The following is a 16,586-nucleotide window of genomic DNA, read 5'->3' on the forward strand; positions in this document are numbered from 1 at the left end:
CTAGAGCCTTTGGTGGTGAGGATAGTCGGGGCTGCAGGTAGTCACCAGGCGCTCCTCCAGGGCAGTCCCTGGGTCTGCAGCAGTTGATTGGCTGGTCAAAACAGGAGGCAGAGACTGTCTGGTCACATCTTCCTATAGCCAGGTGGAGACTCTCCAGCAACAGGAGGATGTAGCACATCCAGATATGTTGCAAGGACAAAATGACATAGGGAACAGCAGAGCGGAGCACCCAGTGAGTGAGGCAACACTTACCAGCGGTACAAGTCACAGGTGTGACAACAATGTATCTGTGTAGACTTGTAGATCATTTCTAGACGTTATATTACTTATATACTCAGTTTTTCCCTCTGCAGAGTCTTTTTCTAATTTTCAGTTGTCTCTGAGCTGGTGGGTGGAGATGAGCTGCTATGATGTCTCCAATACACAGCACACACAGACTGTCTCTAATTTCCAGTTGCCTCTGAGCTGGTGGGTGCAGACTATCTGCTATGATGTCTCCCATATAGAGCACACACAGACTCTGTCTCTAATTTCCAGTTGTCTCTGAGCTGGTGGGTGCAGACTAGATTCTATGATGTCTCCCATACACAGCACACAGACTGTCTCTAATTTCCAGTTGTCTCTGAGCTGGTGGGTGGAGACAAGCTGCTATGATGTCTCCCATACACAGCACACACAGACTGTCTCTAATTTTCAGCTGTCTCTGAGCTGGTGGGTGTAGACTAGATTCTATGATGTCTCCCATACACGGCACACAGACTGTCTCTAATTTCCAGTTGTCTCTGAGCTGGTGGGTGGAGACAAGCTGCTATGATGTCTCCCATACACAGCACACACAGACTGTCTCTAATTTCCAGTTGTCTCTGAGCTGGTGGGTGGAGACAAGCTGCTATGATGTCTCCCATACACAGCACACACAGACTGTCTCTAATTTTCAGTTGTCTCTGAGCTGGTGGGTGCAGACTAGATTCTATGATGTCTCTCATACACAGCACACACAGACGGTCTCTAATTTTCACTTGTCTATGAGCTGGTGGGTGCAGACTAGATTCTATGATGTCTCTCATACACAGCACACACAGACGGTCTCTAATTTTCACTTGTCTATGAGCTGGTGGGTGCAGACTAGATTCTATGATGTCTCTCATACACAGCACACACAGACGGTCTCTAATTTTCACTTGTCTATGAGCTGGTGGGTGCAGACTAGATTCTATGATGTCTCCCATACACAGCACACACAGACGGTCTCTAATTTTCACTTGTCTGTGAGCTGGTGGGTGCAGACTAGATTCTATGATGTCTCTCATACACAGCACACACAGACGGTCTCTAATTTTCACTTGTCTATGAGCTGGTGGGTGCAGACTAGATTCTATGATGTCTCCCATACACAGCACACACAGAGATGAGAGATTCCTGCTCTCCTGTCTCAATGTGGGAAATGTTTAGAAGCAGCAGCATGGAGGACATTATGTAGGAGTACTAAGCAGTGTAGCTGTGAATCCAGCATTGGCATGAGACAAAATACTTACTAGAAAGCTGGAGCATGGATGACATAATAGAGCATTACTGAGGAGCGTAGGTTTGAATCCAGCACTGGAGTGAGATAAACACTTACTAGAAAGCTACATCAGGAAGGACATTATACAGCATTACTGAGCAGTGTAGCTGTGAATCCAGCTATGGGAATGAGATAAACACTTACTAAAACGCAGCATGGAGGACTTTATACAGTAATACTTAGCAGTGTAGCTGTGAATCCAGGATTGGTGTGAGATATGTCGCTGGAGCATGGAGGATATAAAACAGCAGTACTAAGCTGTGTAGGTTTTAATCCATGAATGGAGTTAGATATAACACTTACTAGAAAGCTACAGCATGGAGGACATTAAAAACCATTAATGAGAATTGTAGCTATGAATCCAGCATTGAAGTGAGATAAACATTTACTAGAAAACTACAGCATGGAGGACATTAAACACCAGTACTGAGCATTGTGGCTGTGAATCCAGCATTGAAGTGAGATAAAACACTTACTGGAAACCTGCAGCACAGAGGCCATTATATAGCAGGACTGATCAGTGTAGCTGTGAATCCAGCACCGAAGTGAGATAAAACACTTACTAGAAAGCTACAGCATGTAGAACATTATACTGAAGTATTGAGCAGTATAGGTGTGAATCCAGCACAGGAGTGAGATAAAACACTTATTAGAAACCTGCAGCACAAAGGTCATTATATAGCAGTACTGAGCAGTGTAGGTTTGAATCCAGTACTGGAGTGAGATAAACACTTACTAGAAAGCTGCATCATGAAGGATATTATATAGCATTAGTAAGAAGTGTTGCTGCAAATCCAGCATTGGTATGAGAAAAATAATTATTAGAGGCCATTATATAACAGAACTGAGCAGTGTAGCTGTGAATCCAGCACCGAAGTGAGATAAACATTTACTAGAAAGCTACAGCATGTAGGACATTATACAACAGTACTGAGCAGTGTGGCTGTTAGTTCAGCAGGGAATGAGATAAAACACTTATTGGAAACCTGCAGCACAAAGGCCATTATACAGCAGTACTGAGCAGTGAGATAAACACTTACTAGAAAGCTGCAGCGTGAAGAATATTATATAGCAGTACTAAGACTTGTAGCTGCAAATCCAGCATTGGCGTGAGAAAAATATTTACTAGAGGCCATTATATAGCAAGACTGAGCAGTGTAGCTGTGAATCCAGCACTGTAATGAAATAAAACACTTACTAGAAAGCTGCAGCATGGAGGACATTACACAACAGGTTGAATAGTATAGCTGCGAATCCAGGTCTGGGGTGAGATAAGACACTTACTAGAAACCTACTCTGTTTGTCTTTAGCCCTCTTCCTCTACTCCTCTCCACTCTCCATAGACTGCAATAGGCAGCTATAATCTGACTCTTCAGTGACGTTGCACTCTTGTGTAAAGGTTGAGCAATTTTAGCTATTTTATAAATGAAGGATGAGTTCAGGAGGCAGTAATGGGGGAGGAGAAGTGGCTCATAAGTGGAGAAAGAAGTAGATTTCTCTGATAATAAACATTCCAAAGTTGTATATTCTCTTGTATTGATTTATGTAACGTTTGTAGAAGTGACAACGACCATTTCTTATATTTTTGTACAAAAATAATCAAATTGCTTTTTATTTTACGGACATGTATAAGTTTTGTTGTTGTTTTGTCCATTTTTATGCCGCTGCCGGGGAAGGCACTTACCCTTTAGTGCAGAGATGTATAGTGAGAAGGCCAGGGGCTCTGACTAGCTCATTTGCATAAATTTACATATTCATGAGCCTCTTAGCGGGAGATGCTGTCAGTGCTCCGCTAACGTGCTCAGATGGGGGTCTGGAAAAGGGCAGGCAGGCGCTGCCGCTAGTCATCCGGGCCCCCGCCAGCCTCTAATTATCCGTTTATTTACTCCTCCACAGACACCTGGCGCTCCAGACCCCTCGTCTGCGTTACAAGGAGGGGGGAGAGATCAGAGTTTGGATTTTATGGTTATTTTTTATTTTTTATTTCTTTTAGGACGAAGTGAAGAATGAAATTAATGTCATGAATCAGTTAAATCACGTCAACCTGATACAATTGTACGACGCGTTCGAATGCAAGAACGACCTGACGCTAATCATGGAGTAGTATGTATCATCTGGGGGAGGAGGGGGAGGGGGTCTGCAGCATCAGAGAACGCTGCCCCTTTAAGAAATTATTTTTCATAACCATACTTTTCAGAATAAGTTTGGGCTCTTTCTCAATTTTTTCAGTTGTTGCTGAGCTAGTGGGTGGAGACTAACTGCTATTTCATCTCCCATACTGCAGTACTGATCAATGCAACTGTGAAACTGGAGTGAGTTAAAACACTTACTAGAAAGCATCAGCAGCTGCATAGACGACATTATACATCAGTACTGAGCAGTGTAGTGGTAAATCTACCTCTGGAGTGAAATAAAACACTTACTAGAAAGCAGCAGCATGGAGGACATTTTACAGAAGTACTGCATAGTGCAGCTGTGAATCCAGCAGGAGTGAGATAAGACTCTAGAAAGCATCTATCAGTTCTGAGCAGTGTAGTTGTGAACCCTACTTCTGAAGTGAAATAAAACACTTACTAGAAAGCAGCAGCTGCTTAGAAGACATTATATATCCGTACTGAGCATTGTAGTAGTGAATCCACCTCTTGGGGGGGGGAAACACTCACTAGAAAGCAGCAGCATTGAGGACATTATACAGCCGTACTGAGAAGTGTAGCTGTGATTCCAGCACTGAAGTGAGATAAAACACTTACTAGGAAAGCATCAGTAGCTGCATAGAGGACATTGTACAGCAGTACTGAGCAGTGTAGTTGTGAACCTACTTCTGGGGTGAAATAAAACACTTACTAGAAAGCAGCTGCAGCTGCATAGAGGACATTATACATCAGTACTAAGCAATGCAGTTGTGAGTCCAGCTCTTGCTAGAAAGCAGAAGCATTTATGACATTACACAGCAGTACTGAGCAGCATTGGAATGAGATAAAAATAGAACGTATCAGACGCTGCATAGAAGACTTTATCTATCAGTATTGAGCAGTGTATCTGTGAATCCACCTTTTGGAGTGAAATAAAATACGAGAAAGCAGCAGCATGGGGGACATTATACAGCAGTACTGAGTAAAATAGCTCTGAATCCAGCACTGGTTTGAGATAATACACTTACTAGAAAGCATAAGCAGCTGCATAGAGGACTTTATCTAGCAGTACTGAGCAATGTAGTTGTGAATCCACCTCTGGAGTGGAAAAAAACCCCCACTTGCTAGAAAGCAGCAATATGTAGGACTTTATAAAGCAGTACTGAGCAGCATAGCTGTGAATCCAGCACTGGCGTGAGATAAAACACTTACTAGAAAACATCAGCATGTAGGACATTATAAAGCAGTAACGAGCAGTGCAGCATTTAATCCGGAACTGGCGTGAGATAAAACACTTACTAGAAAGCATCAGCAGCTAAATAGAGGACATTATCTATCAGTACTGAGCTGTGTTGTGTGAATGCAACACTGGCGTGAGATAAAACACTTACTAGAAAGCAGCAGCATGTAAGACATTATACAGCAGTATTGAGCAATGCAGCTGTGAATCTAGAACTGGAGAGAAATAAAACACTTACTAGAAAGCAACACCATACAGGACATTATAAAGAAGTACTGAGCTGTGTTGTGTGAATGCAGCACTGGCGGGGGATAAAACACTTACTAGAAAGCAGCAGCATGTAGGGCATTATACAGCAGTATTGAGCAATGCAGCTGTGAATCCAGAACTGGAGAGAGATAAAACACTTACTAGAAAGCAACACCATACAGGACATTATAAAGAAGTACTGAGCTGTGTTGTGTGAATGCAGCAATGGCATGAGATAAAACACTTACTAGAAATCAGCAGCAGCTAAAAAGGACATTATCTATTAGTACTGAGTTGTATTGTGTGAATCCAGCACTGGCGTGAGATGAAACACTTACTAGAAAGCAGCAGCATGTAGGACATTATACAGCAGCATTGAGCAGTGTAGCTGTGAATCCAGAACTGGAGAGAGATAAAACACTTACTAGAAAGCAGCAGTGTAGAGGACATTATAAAGAAGTACTGAGCTGTGTTGCTGTGAATCCAGCACTCAGGTGAAATAAATGCATAGGCCAGGTCATCAATGTCTGACTGGTTGGGGTGCAACACCCTGCCCCCTCACCGGTCAGCTGTTCCCGATGCCGGCGACATCTGGAAACGCTCAGTTGCGGAGCTCCACATCTCCGTCAGCTGTGTCCAATGTTAAAGTGCTGGACAACCCCTTTAAGTCACCCTTCTTTTTTGGAAACTCTTGCATGTGCTCGATCTGTTCATTCGGGGGTCACAGGACTCTGGATCTGGTGCACAAGGGGTGTCCCAGCCATCGCCCCCCCCCCCCCCCCCCCCGACCCCGCAGTGATCAGGCATAACTAGATGGTGGCCACCTAGAAGGTTCTATGGGTTTCTGTTTTTCTCTCTCCAGTCTGGACGGAGGGGAATTATTCGACAGGATCACCGATGAGAGTTACCACCTGACGGAGCTGGACGCCATCATGTTCACCAGGCAGATCTGTGAGGGGATCTACTACCTGCACCAACAGTATATTCTACACCTGGACCTCAAGGTGATGCCCTGCATTGGGGGTGTTAAAGGGGATGTCTTGGGAATGCATCTCAGACATCCCCTTTAATTCATCTTCAAGGGGATGTCCACTGTTGCAGCCATTTATCGTATAGCTCCAATTGTTGCCTACTTTGTATCCTTCAGCCGGAGAATATTCTATGTGTCAGCCGCACAGGGAACCAGATAAAGATCATTGATTTTGGGCTGGCGCGGAGGTGAGTGCCGCGCTCCCGTCCTCTGATGACCGGATGATCTCCCAGTTACGACATTGATGATTTTTTTTTGATGATTTCTAGGTACAAGCCTCGCGAAAAGCTAAAAGTGAATTTTGGAACTCCGGAGTTTTTGGCTCCAGAAGTGGTAAATTACGATTTTGTGTCCTTCCCCACGGACATGTGGAGTGTAGGAGTCATCACCTACATGCTGTGAGTCATCTCCTGGCGTAGATGTCACATATTCGAGTCATTCTCTGCATCGTCTTCACAAATCTCTCATAGTAAATGATCAAGGGAGAGAAGGTCACAGCTCAAGAGCCACCAAAAGCTCAAGAGCCACTAAAGGGCCAAGAGCCACCAAAAGCTCAAGAGCCACTAAAGGGCCAAGAGCCACCAAAAGCTCAAGAGCCACTAAAGGGCCAAGAGCCACCAAGAGCCAGCAAAGGTCAAAGAACCAGCAACAGTCCAAGAGTCATCAAAGGCTCAAGAGCTGCCAACAGCTCAAGACAGACCAACGGCCCAAGAGTGAGCCACCAACGGCCCAAGAGTGAGCCACCAACGGCCCAAGAGCGAGCCACCAACAGCCCAAGAGCGAGCCACCAACGGCCCAAGAGCGAGCCACCAACGGCCCAAGAGCGAGCCACCAACGGCCCAAGAGCGAGCCACCAACAGCTCAAGTGCCAGCAAAGGCCCAAGAGTCACCAATGGCTCAAGAGCCACCAATGGTGGAAGAGTCACCAACTGTCCAAGAGTCTCAAACGGCTCAAGAGCCACCAACGGTGCAAGAGCCACCAACGGTGCAAGAGCCACCAACGGTGCAAGAGTCACCAACGGCCCAAGAGTCACCAACGGCCCAAGAGTCACCAACGGCCCAAGAGTCACCAACGGCTCAAGAGTCAGCAAAGGCCCAAGATCTACCAATGGCTCAAGAGTCACCAACGTTTCAAGAGTCACCAATGGCTCAAGATCCACTTACGGCTCAAGTGCCACCATAGGCTCAAGAGCCACCACTGGCCCAAGAGTCACCAAAGGCTCAAAAGCCATCATAGGGTCAAGAACCACCAACGGCCCAAGAGCCAACAACTGCCAAAGAATCACCAATGGCCCAAGAGTCACCAAAGGCTCAAGAGCCATCAAAGACACAAAAGCCACCAACAGCTCAAGAGGCACCAATAGCCCAGGAGCCACCAACCGCCCAGTGCATTATATGTTGGGGACAGGAGCAAGTTAAAGGGATTGTCCAGCTCTGATGTGTCGACCTATCACAGTGTACGGTGTCAGAACAAAATAGCACCCTACACAGTGTAGTGGCCATACTTGGGTGCTGCAGTTAACTTTTCTTTGAAATAAACGGGAGTTGAGCTGCAGATCCTGAGAATGGCCACTAGACAGTATACAGAGCTGTGGTGTTCCAGGTCCGGTTCTGAAGCTGCAGTACCAGACACATCCTGTAGGCAAGAGTGGCGCTATCCATGACTCGGAAACCTGTAAAGGGTTAAACATGTTTCATAAATGTAGGTTCCTAACTCTGTCTCGCCTGGTGAAGCGGGCGCAAGGAAGGAAGGAAGAGGTGACCATGACTTCTATGGGAGCTTCTGTGACTGTTTTCAGGTCTCCACTATAGAAGTGAATGGAGAGAGCCGGAAGCAACATGAGACCCCCACACTGGAGGCATATGGTACTCCGTCGTCTAAGATGGAATGATCTCTTTAAGGCTGAGTCCATAGTGCAATAGTCTAGATATGCTGGGAGTTGTAGTGTCAGAATGGCTGGAGGCAAAGTTCAGACTCACTGACTGTTTCCCTGTTTCCTCCCCCGCACTCATGCCCCTTTCTTTTGTAGCCTCAGCGGTCTGTCTCCGTTTTTGGGTGAAAGTGATGCCGAGACCATGAACTACATTGTGAACTGCAACTGGGACTTCGAATCCGAGACATTTGATCAAGTGTCGGAAGAAGCCAAAGATTTCATCTCCAGACTCTTAGTGAAAGAGAAAAGGTGAAGCTGCTTAAAGGGGATGTTCATCCGGCACTCAGGACTGTATTGTGATCAGTGTAGGAGGAGGAGCCACAGAGGGTGGGGAGGGAGGAGCCACCGAGCACAGGGGAAGGAGCCAACAGGGACCGCATTGTGATAAGTGTAGGAGGAGGGGGTCACAGGGGGTGGGGAGGGAGGAGCCACAGAGCACAGGAAGGGAGGAGCCGCAGAGCATGGGGAGAGCGGAGCCAGAGTACAGGAAGGGAGGAGCCACGGAACACAGGGGGAGGAGCCAACAGGGACCGCATTGTGATAAGTGTAGGAGGTGGGGATTACAGGGGGTGGGGAGGGAGGAGCCACAGAGCACAGGTGGGAGGAGCCACCGAGCACAGGAAGGGAGGAGCCACAGAGCATGGGGAGGGCGGAGCCAGATTACAGGAAGGGAGGAGCCACATAACACAGGGGGAGGAGCCAACAGGGACCGCATTGTGATAAGTGTAGGAGGAGGGGGTCACAGGGGGGTGGGGAGGGAGGAGCCACAGAGCACAGGTGGGAGGAGCCACAGAGCATGGGGAGGGCGGAGCCAGAGTACAGGAAGGGAGGAGCCACGGAACACAGGGGGAGGAGCCAACAGGGACCGCATTGTGATAAGTGTAGGAGGTGGGGATTACAGGGGGTGGGGAGGGAGGAGCCACAGAGCACAGGTGGGAGGAGCCACCGAGCACAGGAAGGGAGGAGCCACAGAGCATGGGGAGGGCGGAGCCAGATTACAGGAAGGGAGGAGCCACATAACACAGGGGGAGGAGCCAACAGGGACCGCATTGTGATAAGTGTAGGAGGAGGGGGTCACAGGGGGGTGGGGAGGGAGGAGCCACAGAGCACAGGTGAGAGGAGCCACAGAGCATGGGGAGGGCAGAGCCAGAGTACAGGAAGGGAGAAGCCACAGAGCACAGGGGGGGGGAGCCAGCAGGGACCATACCCCTATATAAAGCCTGGGTGACTCTGTGACTAATCCCCCCTCACCACCGGCTGTACATGGCCGCTGTCAGTGAGGACCTCTCCTATTTCTGTTTTCCAGCTGCAGACTGAGCGCCGGGCAGTGCCTGAAGCACGAGTGGCTCGTCAACCTGCCCCTAAAAGCCCAAAAATACAAAGTGCGGCTCAAGTCCCAGGTCCTGCTCCAGAGATACATGGCCCAGAAGAAATGGAAAGTAAGTGGTTAATTCCGAGAGAGCAAATGGAATCTCTAGAGAGGGGGTGCACAAACTTTTACAGAGAGAACCAGAGTCTCCTCCCCATACACAGTGCCTGCTAGAGTCTCCTCCTCATACACAGCGCCGGCCAGAGTCTCCTCCCCATACACAGCGCCTGCCAGAGTCTCCTCCCCATACACAGCGCCGGCCAGAGTCTCCTCCCCATACACAGCGCCGGCCAGAGTCTCCTCCCCATACACAGCGCCTGCCAGAGTCTCCTCCCCATACACAGCGCCTGCCAGAGTCTCCTCCCCATACACAGTACACAGTGCCGGCCAGAGTCTCCTCCCCATACACAGCGCCTGCCAGAGTCTCCTCCCCATACACAGTGCCTGCCAGAGTCTCCTCCCCATACACAGTACACAGTGCCGGCCAGAGTCTCCTCCCCATACACAGTACACAGTGCCGGCCAGAGTCTCCTCCCCATACACAGCGCCTGCCAGAGTCTCCTCCCCATACACAGTGCCGCCCAGAGTCTCCTCCCCATACACAGTGCCTGCTAGAGTCTCCTCCTCATACACAGTACACAGTGCCGTCCAGAGTCTCCTCCCCATACACAGCGCCTGCCAGAGTCTCCTCCCCATACACAGTGCCTGCCAGAGTCTCCTCCCCATACACAGTACACAGTGCCGGCCAGAGTCTCCTCCCCATACACAGTACACAGTGCCGGCCAGAGTCTCCTCCCCATACACAGCGCCTGCCAGAGTCTCCTCCCCATACACAGTGCCGCCCAGAGTCTCCTCCCCATACACAGTGCCTGCTAGAGTCTCCTCCTCATACACAGTACACAGTGCCGGCCAGAGTCTCCTCCCCATACACAGCGCCTGCCAGAGTCTCCTCCCCATACACAGCGCCGGCCAGAGTCTCCTCCCCATACACAGTACACAGTGCCGGCCAGAGTCTCCTCCCCATACACAGTACACAGTGCCGTCCAAAGTCTCCTCCCCATACACAGCGCCTGCCAGAGTCTCCTCCCCATACACAGCGCCTGCCAGAGTCTCCTCCCCATACACAGTGCCTGCTAGAGTCTCCTCCTCATACACAGTACACAGTGCCGGCCAGAGTCTCCTCCCCATACACAGCGCCTGCCAGAGTCTCCTCCCCATACACAGCGCCTGCCAGAGTCTCCTCCCCATACACAGCGCCTGCCAGAGTCTCCTCCCCATACACAGCGCCTGCCAGAGTCTCCTCCCCATACACAGTGCCTGCCATAGTCTCCTCCCCATACACAGTGCCTGCCAGAGTCTCCTCCCCATACACAGTACACAGTGCCGGCCAGAGTCTCCTCCCCATACACAGCACCTGCCAGAGTCTCCTCCCTATACACAGTGCCTGCCAGAGTCTCCTCCCCATACACAGTGCCTGCCAGAGTCTCCTTCCCATACACAGCGCCTGCCAGAGTCTCCTCCCCATACACAGTGCCTGCCAGAGTCTCCTCCCCATACACAGCGCCTGCTAGAGTCTCCTCCTCATACACAGTGCCTGCCAGAGTCTCCTCCCCATACACAGCGCCTGCCAGAGTCTCCTCCCCATACACAGTGCCTGCCAGAGTCTCCTCCCCATACACAGCGCCTGCTAGAGTCTCCTCCTCATACACAGTACACAGTGCCTGCCAGAGTCTCCTCCCCATACACAGCGCCTGCCAGAGTCTCCTCCCCATACACAGTGCCTGCCAGAGTCTCCTTCCCATACACAGCGCCTGCCAGAGTCTCCTCCCCATACACAGTGCCTGCCAGAGTCTCCTCCCCATACACAGCGCCTGCTAGAGTCTCCTCCTCATACACAGTACACAGTGCCTGCCAGAGTCTCCTCCCCATACACAGCGCCTGCCAGAGTCTCCTCCCCATACACAGCGCCTGCCAGAGTCTCCTCCCCATACACAGCGCCTGCCAGAGTCTCCTCCCCATACACAGTGCCTGCCAGAGTCTCCTCCCCATACACAGTGCCTGTCAGAGTCTCCTCCCCATACACAGCGCCTGCCAGAGTCTCCTCCCTATACACAGCGCCTGCCAGAGTCTCCTCCCGATACACAGCGCCTGCCAGAGTCTCCTCCCTATACACAGCGCCTGCCAGAGTCTCCTCCCCATACACAGTGCCTGCCAGAGTCTCCTCCCCATACACATTGCCTGCCAGAGTCTCCTCCCTATACACAGTGCCTGCCAGAGTCTCCTCCCCATACACAGTGCCTGCCAGAGTCTCCTCCCTATACACAGTGCCGGCCAGAGTCTCCTCCCCATACACAGTGCCTGCCAGAGTCTCCTCCCCATACACAGTGCCTGCCAGTCTCCTCCCCATACACAGTACACAGTGCCTGCCAGAGTCTCCTCCCCATACACAGCGCCTGCCAGAGTCTCCTCCCCATACACAGCGCCTGACAGTCTCCTCCCCATACACAGTGCCTGCCAGTCTCCTCCCCATACACAGTGCCTGCCAGAGTCTCCTCCCCATACACAGCGCCTGCCAGAGTCTCCTCCCCATACACAGCGCCTGCCAGAGTCTCCTCCCCATACACAGCGCCTGCCAGAGTCTCCTCCCTATACACAGCGCCTGCCAGAGTCTCCTCCCCATACACAGTGCCTGCCAGAGTCTCCTCCCCATACACATTGCCTGCCAGAGTCTCCTCCCTATACACAGTGCCTGCCAGAGTCTCCTCCCCATACACAGTGCCTGCCAGAGTCTCCTCCCCATACACAGCGCCTGCCAGAGTCTCCTCCCCATACACAGCGCCTGCCAGAGTCTCCTCCCTATACACAGCGCCTGCCAGAGTCTCCTCCCCATACACAGTGCCTGCCAGAGTCTCCTCCCCATACACATTGCCTGCCAGAGTCTCCTCCCCATACACAGTGCCTGCCAGAGTCTCCTCCCCATACACAGCGCCTGCCAGAGTCTCCTCCCCATACACAGCGCCTGCCAGAGTCTCCTCCCCATACACAGTGCCTGCCAGAGTCTCCTCCCCATACACAGTGCCTGTCAGTCTCCTCCCCATACACAGTGCCTGCCAGAGTCTCCTCCCTATACACAGCGCCTGCCAGAGTCTCCTCCCGATACACAGCGCCTGCCAGAGTCTCCTCCCTATACACAGCGCCTGCCAGAGTCTCCTCCCCATACACAGTGCCTGCCAGAGTCTCCTCCCCATACACATTGCCTGCCAGAGTCTCCTCCCCATACACAGTGCCTGTCAGAGTCTCCTCCCCATACACAGCGCCTGCCAGAGTCTCCTCCCTATACACAGTGCCTGCCAGAGTCTCCTCCCCATACACAGTGCCTGCCAGAGTCTCCTCCCCATACACAGTGCCTGCCAGAGTCTCCTCCCCATACACAGCGCCTGCCAGTCTCCTCCCCATACACAGTGCCTGCCAGTCTCCTCCCCATACACAGTGCCTGCCAGAGTCTCCTCCCCATACACAGCGCCTGACAGTCTCCTCCCCATACACAGTGCCTGCCAGTCTCCTCCCCATACACAGTGCCTGCCAGAGTCTCCTCCCCATACACAGCGCCTGCCAGAGTCTCCTCCCCATACACAGCGCCTGCCAGAGTCTCCTCCCCATACACAGTGCCTGCCAGAGTCTCCTCCCTACAGCGCCTGCCAGAGTCTCCTCCCCATACACAGTGCCTGCCAGAGTCTCCTCCCCATACACAGTGCCTGCCAGTCTCCTCCCCATACACATTGCCTGCCAGAGTCTCCTCCCTATACACAGTGCCTGCCAGAGTCTCCTCCCCATACACAGTACACAGCGCCTGCCAGAGTCTCCTCCCCATACACAGAGCCTGCCAGAGTCTCCTCCCCATACACAGTACACAGCGCCTGCCAGAGTCTCCTCCCCATACACACTGCCTGCCAGTCTCCTCCCCATACACAGTGCCTGCCAGAGTCTCCTCCCCATACACAGCGCCTGCCAGAGTCTCCTCCCCATACACAGCGCCTGCCAGAGTCTCCTCCCCATACACAGTGCCTTCCAGTCTCCTCCCCATACACAGTGCCTGCCAGTCTCCTCCCCATACACAGTGCCTGCCAGTCTCCTCCCCATACACAGCGCCTGCCAGAGTCTCCTCACCATACACAGCGCCTGCCAGAGTCTCCTCCCCATACACAGCGCCTGCCAGTCTCCTCCCCATACACAGTGCCTGCCAGTCTCCTCCAGATACACAGCGCCTGCCAGAGTCTCCTCCCCATACACAGTGCCTGCCAGAGTCTCCTCCCCATACACATTGCCTGCCAGAGTCTCCTCCCTATACACAGTGCCTGCCAGAGTCTCCTCCCTATACACAGTGCCTGCCAGAGTCTCCTCCCTATACACAGTGCCTGCCAGAGTCTCCTCCCCATACACAGCGCCTGCCAGTCTCCTCCCCATACACAGTGCCTGCCAGAGTCTCCTCCCCATACACAGTACACAGTGCCTGCCAGAGTCTCCTCCCCATACACAGTGCCTGCCAGAGTCTCCTCCCCATACACAGTGCCTGCCAGTCTCCTCCCCATACACAGTACACAGTGCCTGCCAGAGTCTCCTCCCCATACACAGCGCCTGCCAGAGTTTCCTCCCTACACAGTGCCTGCCAGAGTCTCCTCCCCATACACAGCGCCTGCCAGAGTCTCCTCCCCATACACAGCGCCTGCCAGAGTTTCCTCCCTACACAGTGCCTGCCAGAGTCTCCTCCCCATACACAGTGCCTGCCAGAGTCTCCTCCCCATACACAGTGCCTGCCAGAGTCTCCTCCCCATACACAGCGCCTGCCAGAGTCTCCTCCCCATACACAGCGCCTGCCAGAGTTTCCTCCCTACACAGTGCCTGCCAGAGTCTCCTCCCCATACACAGCGCCTGCCAGAGTTTCCTCCCTACACAGTGCCTGCCAGAGTCTCCTCCCCATACACAGCGCCTGCCAGAGTCTCCTCCTAATACACAGTGCCTGCCAGAGTCTCCTCCTAATACACAGTGCCTGCCAGAGTCTCCTCCCTATACACAGTGCCTGCCAGAGTCTCCCCCCCATACACTGTGCCTGCTAGAGTCTCCTCCTCATACACAGTGCCTGCTAGAGTCTCCTCCCTATACACTGTGCGTGTCAGAGTCTCCCCCCCCATACACAGCGCCTGCCAGAGTCTCCTCCACATACACAGTGCCTGACAGAGTCTCCTCCCCATACACAGCGCCTGCCAGAGTCTCCTCCCCATACACAGTGCCTGCCAGTCTCCTCCCCATACACAGTACACAGTGCCTGCCAGTCTCCTCCCCATACACAGCGCCTGCCAGAGTCTCCTCCTAATACACAGTGCCTGCCAGAGTCTCCTCCCTATACACTGTGCCTGTCAGAGTCTCCCCCCCATACACAGCGCCTGCCAGAGTCTCCTCCTAATACACAGTGCCTGCCAGAGTCTCCTCCTAATACACAGTGCCTGCCAGAGTCTCCTCCCCATACACAGTACACAGTGCCTGCCAGTCTCCTCCCCATACACAGCGCCTGCCAGAGTCTCCTCCTAATACACAGTGCCTGCCAGAGTCTCCTCCCCATACACAGTGCCTGCCAGTCTCCTCCCCATACACAGTACACAGTGCCTGCCAGTCTCCTCCCCATACACAGCGCCTGCCAGAGTCTCCTCCTAATACACAGTGCCTGCCAGAGTCTCCTCCCTATACACTGTGCCTGTCAGAGTCTCCCCCCCATACACAGCGCCTGCCAGAGTCTCCTCCTAATACACAGTGCCTGCCAGAGTCTCCTCCCTATACACAGTGCCTGCCAGAGTCTACTCCCCATGCACAGTGCCTGCCAGAGTCTCCTCCTCATACACAGTGCCTGCCAGTCTTCTCCCCATACACAGTGTCTGCCAGAGTCTCCTCCCTATACACTGTGCCTGTCAGATTCTCCTCCCCTTACACAGTGCCTGTCAGATTCTCCTCCCCTTACACTAGCTGCCACTATTATGGGAGGTCGCAGGACAGCTCACTTATAATCTCTACTTTTTTCTCCTCCAGAAACATTTCTACGTGGTCACGGCTGCGAATCGTCTCAGGAAGTTCCAGCTCCTTTCCCTGAAGCCCTCGTAGGATAAGGGTGGTCGGGGGCTGCACATAGAGGTCCAGCGACCGGAGGCTGAGAGACGTTCAGGGCTCGGCTCCTTTGCAGTTTCAGGAACCCAAAGCAAATGTAGTTATTTTGGATATAGTGTAAGTAGACTTTACAACGAGCCAAACTCTCCCCCTCCGGTACGGACTATGAGGACAGCGGGCGCATTGTCAGCCTATGGGCACCTTTCGGATGACCGGGTGGAACCAATTCCAGGCAAAAAAAACCCAAACCATTCATCTGACCGTATTGGGATGGTAACACTATGGCTTCTACATTGTATCAACTAGAGGATCAGTAACAATGTATTCAACTGATCGAGGAGACTGCGTGCACTTTCCAAAAAAAGCAAAATTGCATGAAATCTGCCTTTTTTATTGCATTAGTGAGGTCGGGGTTAACCTCTAAGTCTCTGCTTACATCACATCGGAGTGATACACCAGAAGTACCCAATATATATGCCCCCATCCGGAGACACTATTCTGTCCTCCGTTGGGTGGATGGAAGCCTATGGCTATGGGTCCTATGCATGCGAGGGTCAAATGATGTGAACAGAGACTTAGCCCGCTCCATAGGAGTTTACAGGCATCATGCTCAAGACGTTTCTATCTTATTGTTTAGATTGTGCAATAGTCAGTTTTTTGGTGAAAATTTGTAAATTAATAAAAATAAGAGACTGGAGGTGTACTTATTTTAGCCAATTTAGAAAAGTTTGACTTATTCTATTAAGAAATTTAAGAGCAGGATCCTCCTGTGTCAGGCAGAGTGGTTACATATAGCGTCTCCTGCTCTGGAGGACCCATCCATTATGGATGTGAATTGGCACAATGTAATTCCTCATTTCACCAGCGGGTGTGCTGCAAGGAAACTGAGCAGGGCACAGTGTAATTCTTCATTTC

General features: G+C 51.7%; 1 protein-coding gene across 1 annotated transcript in view; it reads left to right on the forward strand.

Moving 5' to 3' along the window:
* The window catches only part of MYLK3 (myosin light chain kinase 3), a 36,523-nt gene extending 20,145 nt beyond the window's left edge, over positions 1–16,378 (forward strand). The window contains exons 7-13 of the mRNA XM_075325231.1: positions 3,558–3,667; positions 6,048–6,189; positions 6,333–6,403; positions 6,485–6,613; positions 8,246–8,398; positions 9,456–9,588; positions 15,597–16,378. Of these exons, the coding sequence (XP_075181346.1) occupies positions 3,558–3,667; positions 6,048–6,189; positions 6,333–6,403; positions 6,485–6,613; positions 8,246–8,398; positions 9,456–9,588; positions 15,597–15,668 (810 nt within the window). The 3' untranslated portion in view covers positions 15,669–16,378. The remainder of the gene's footprint in view (positions 1–3,557; positions 3,668–6,047; positions 6,190–6,332; positions 6,404–6,484; positions 6,614–8,245; positions 8,399–9,455; positions 9,589–15,596) is intronic.
* The last annotated feature ends 208 nt before the right edge of the window (positions 16,379–16,586 follow it).

The sequence above is a fragment of the Anomaloglossus baeobatrachus genome, chromosome 10, assembly GCF_048569485.1.
Source record: "Anomaloglossus baeobatrachus isolate aAnoBae1 chromosome 10, aAnoBae1.hap1, whole genome shotgun sequence".
Classification (NCBI taxonomy): Eukaryota; Metazoa; Chordata; class Amphibia; order Anura; family Aromobatidae; genus Anomaloglossus; species Anomaloglossus baeobatrachus.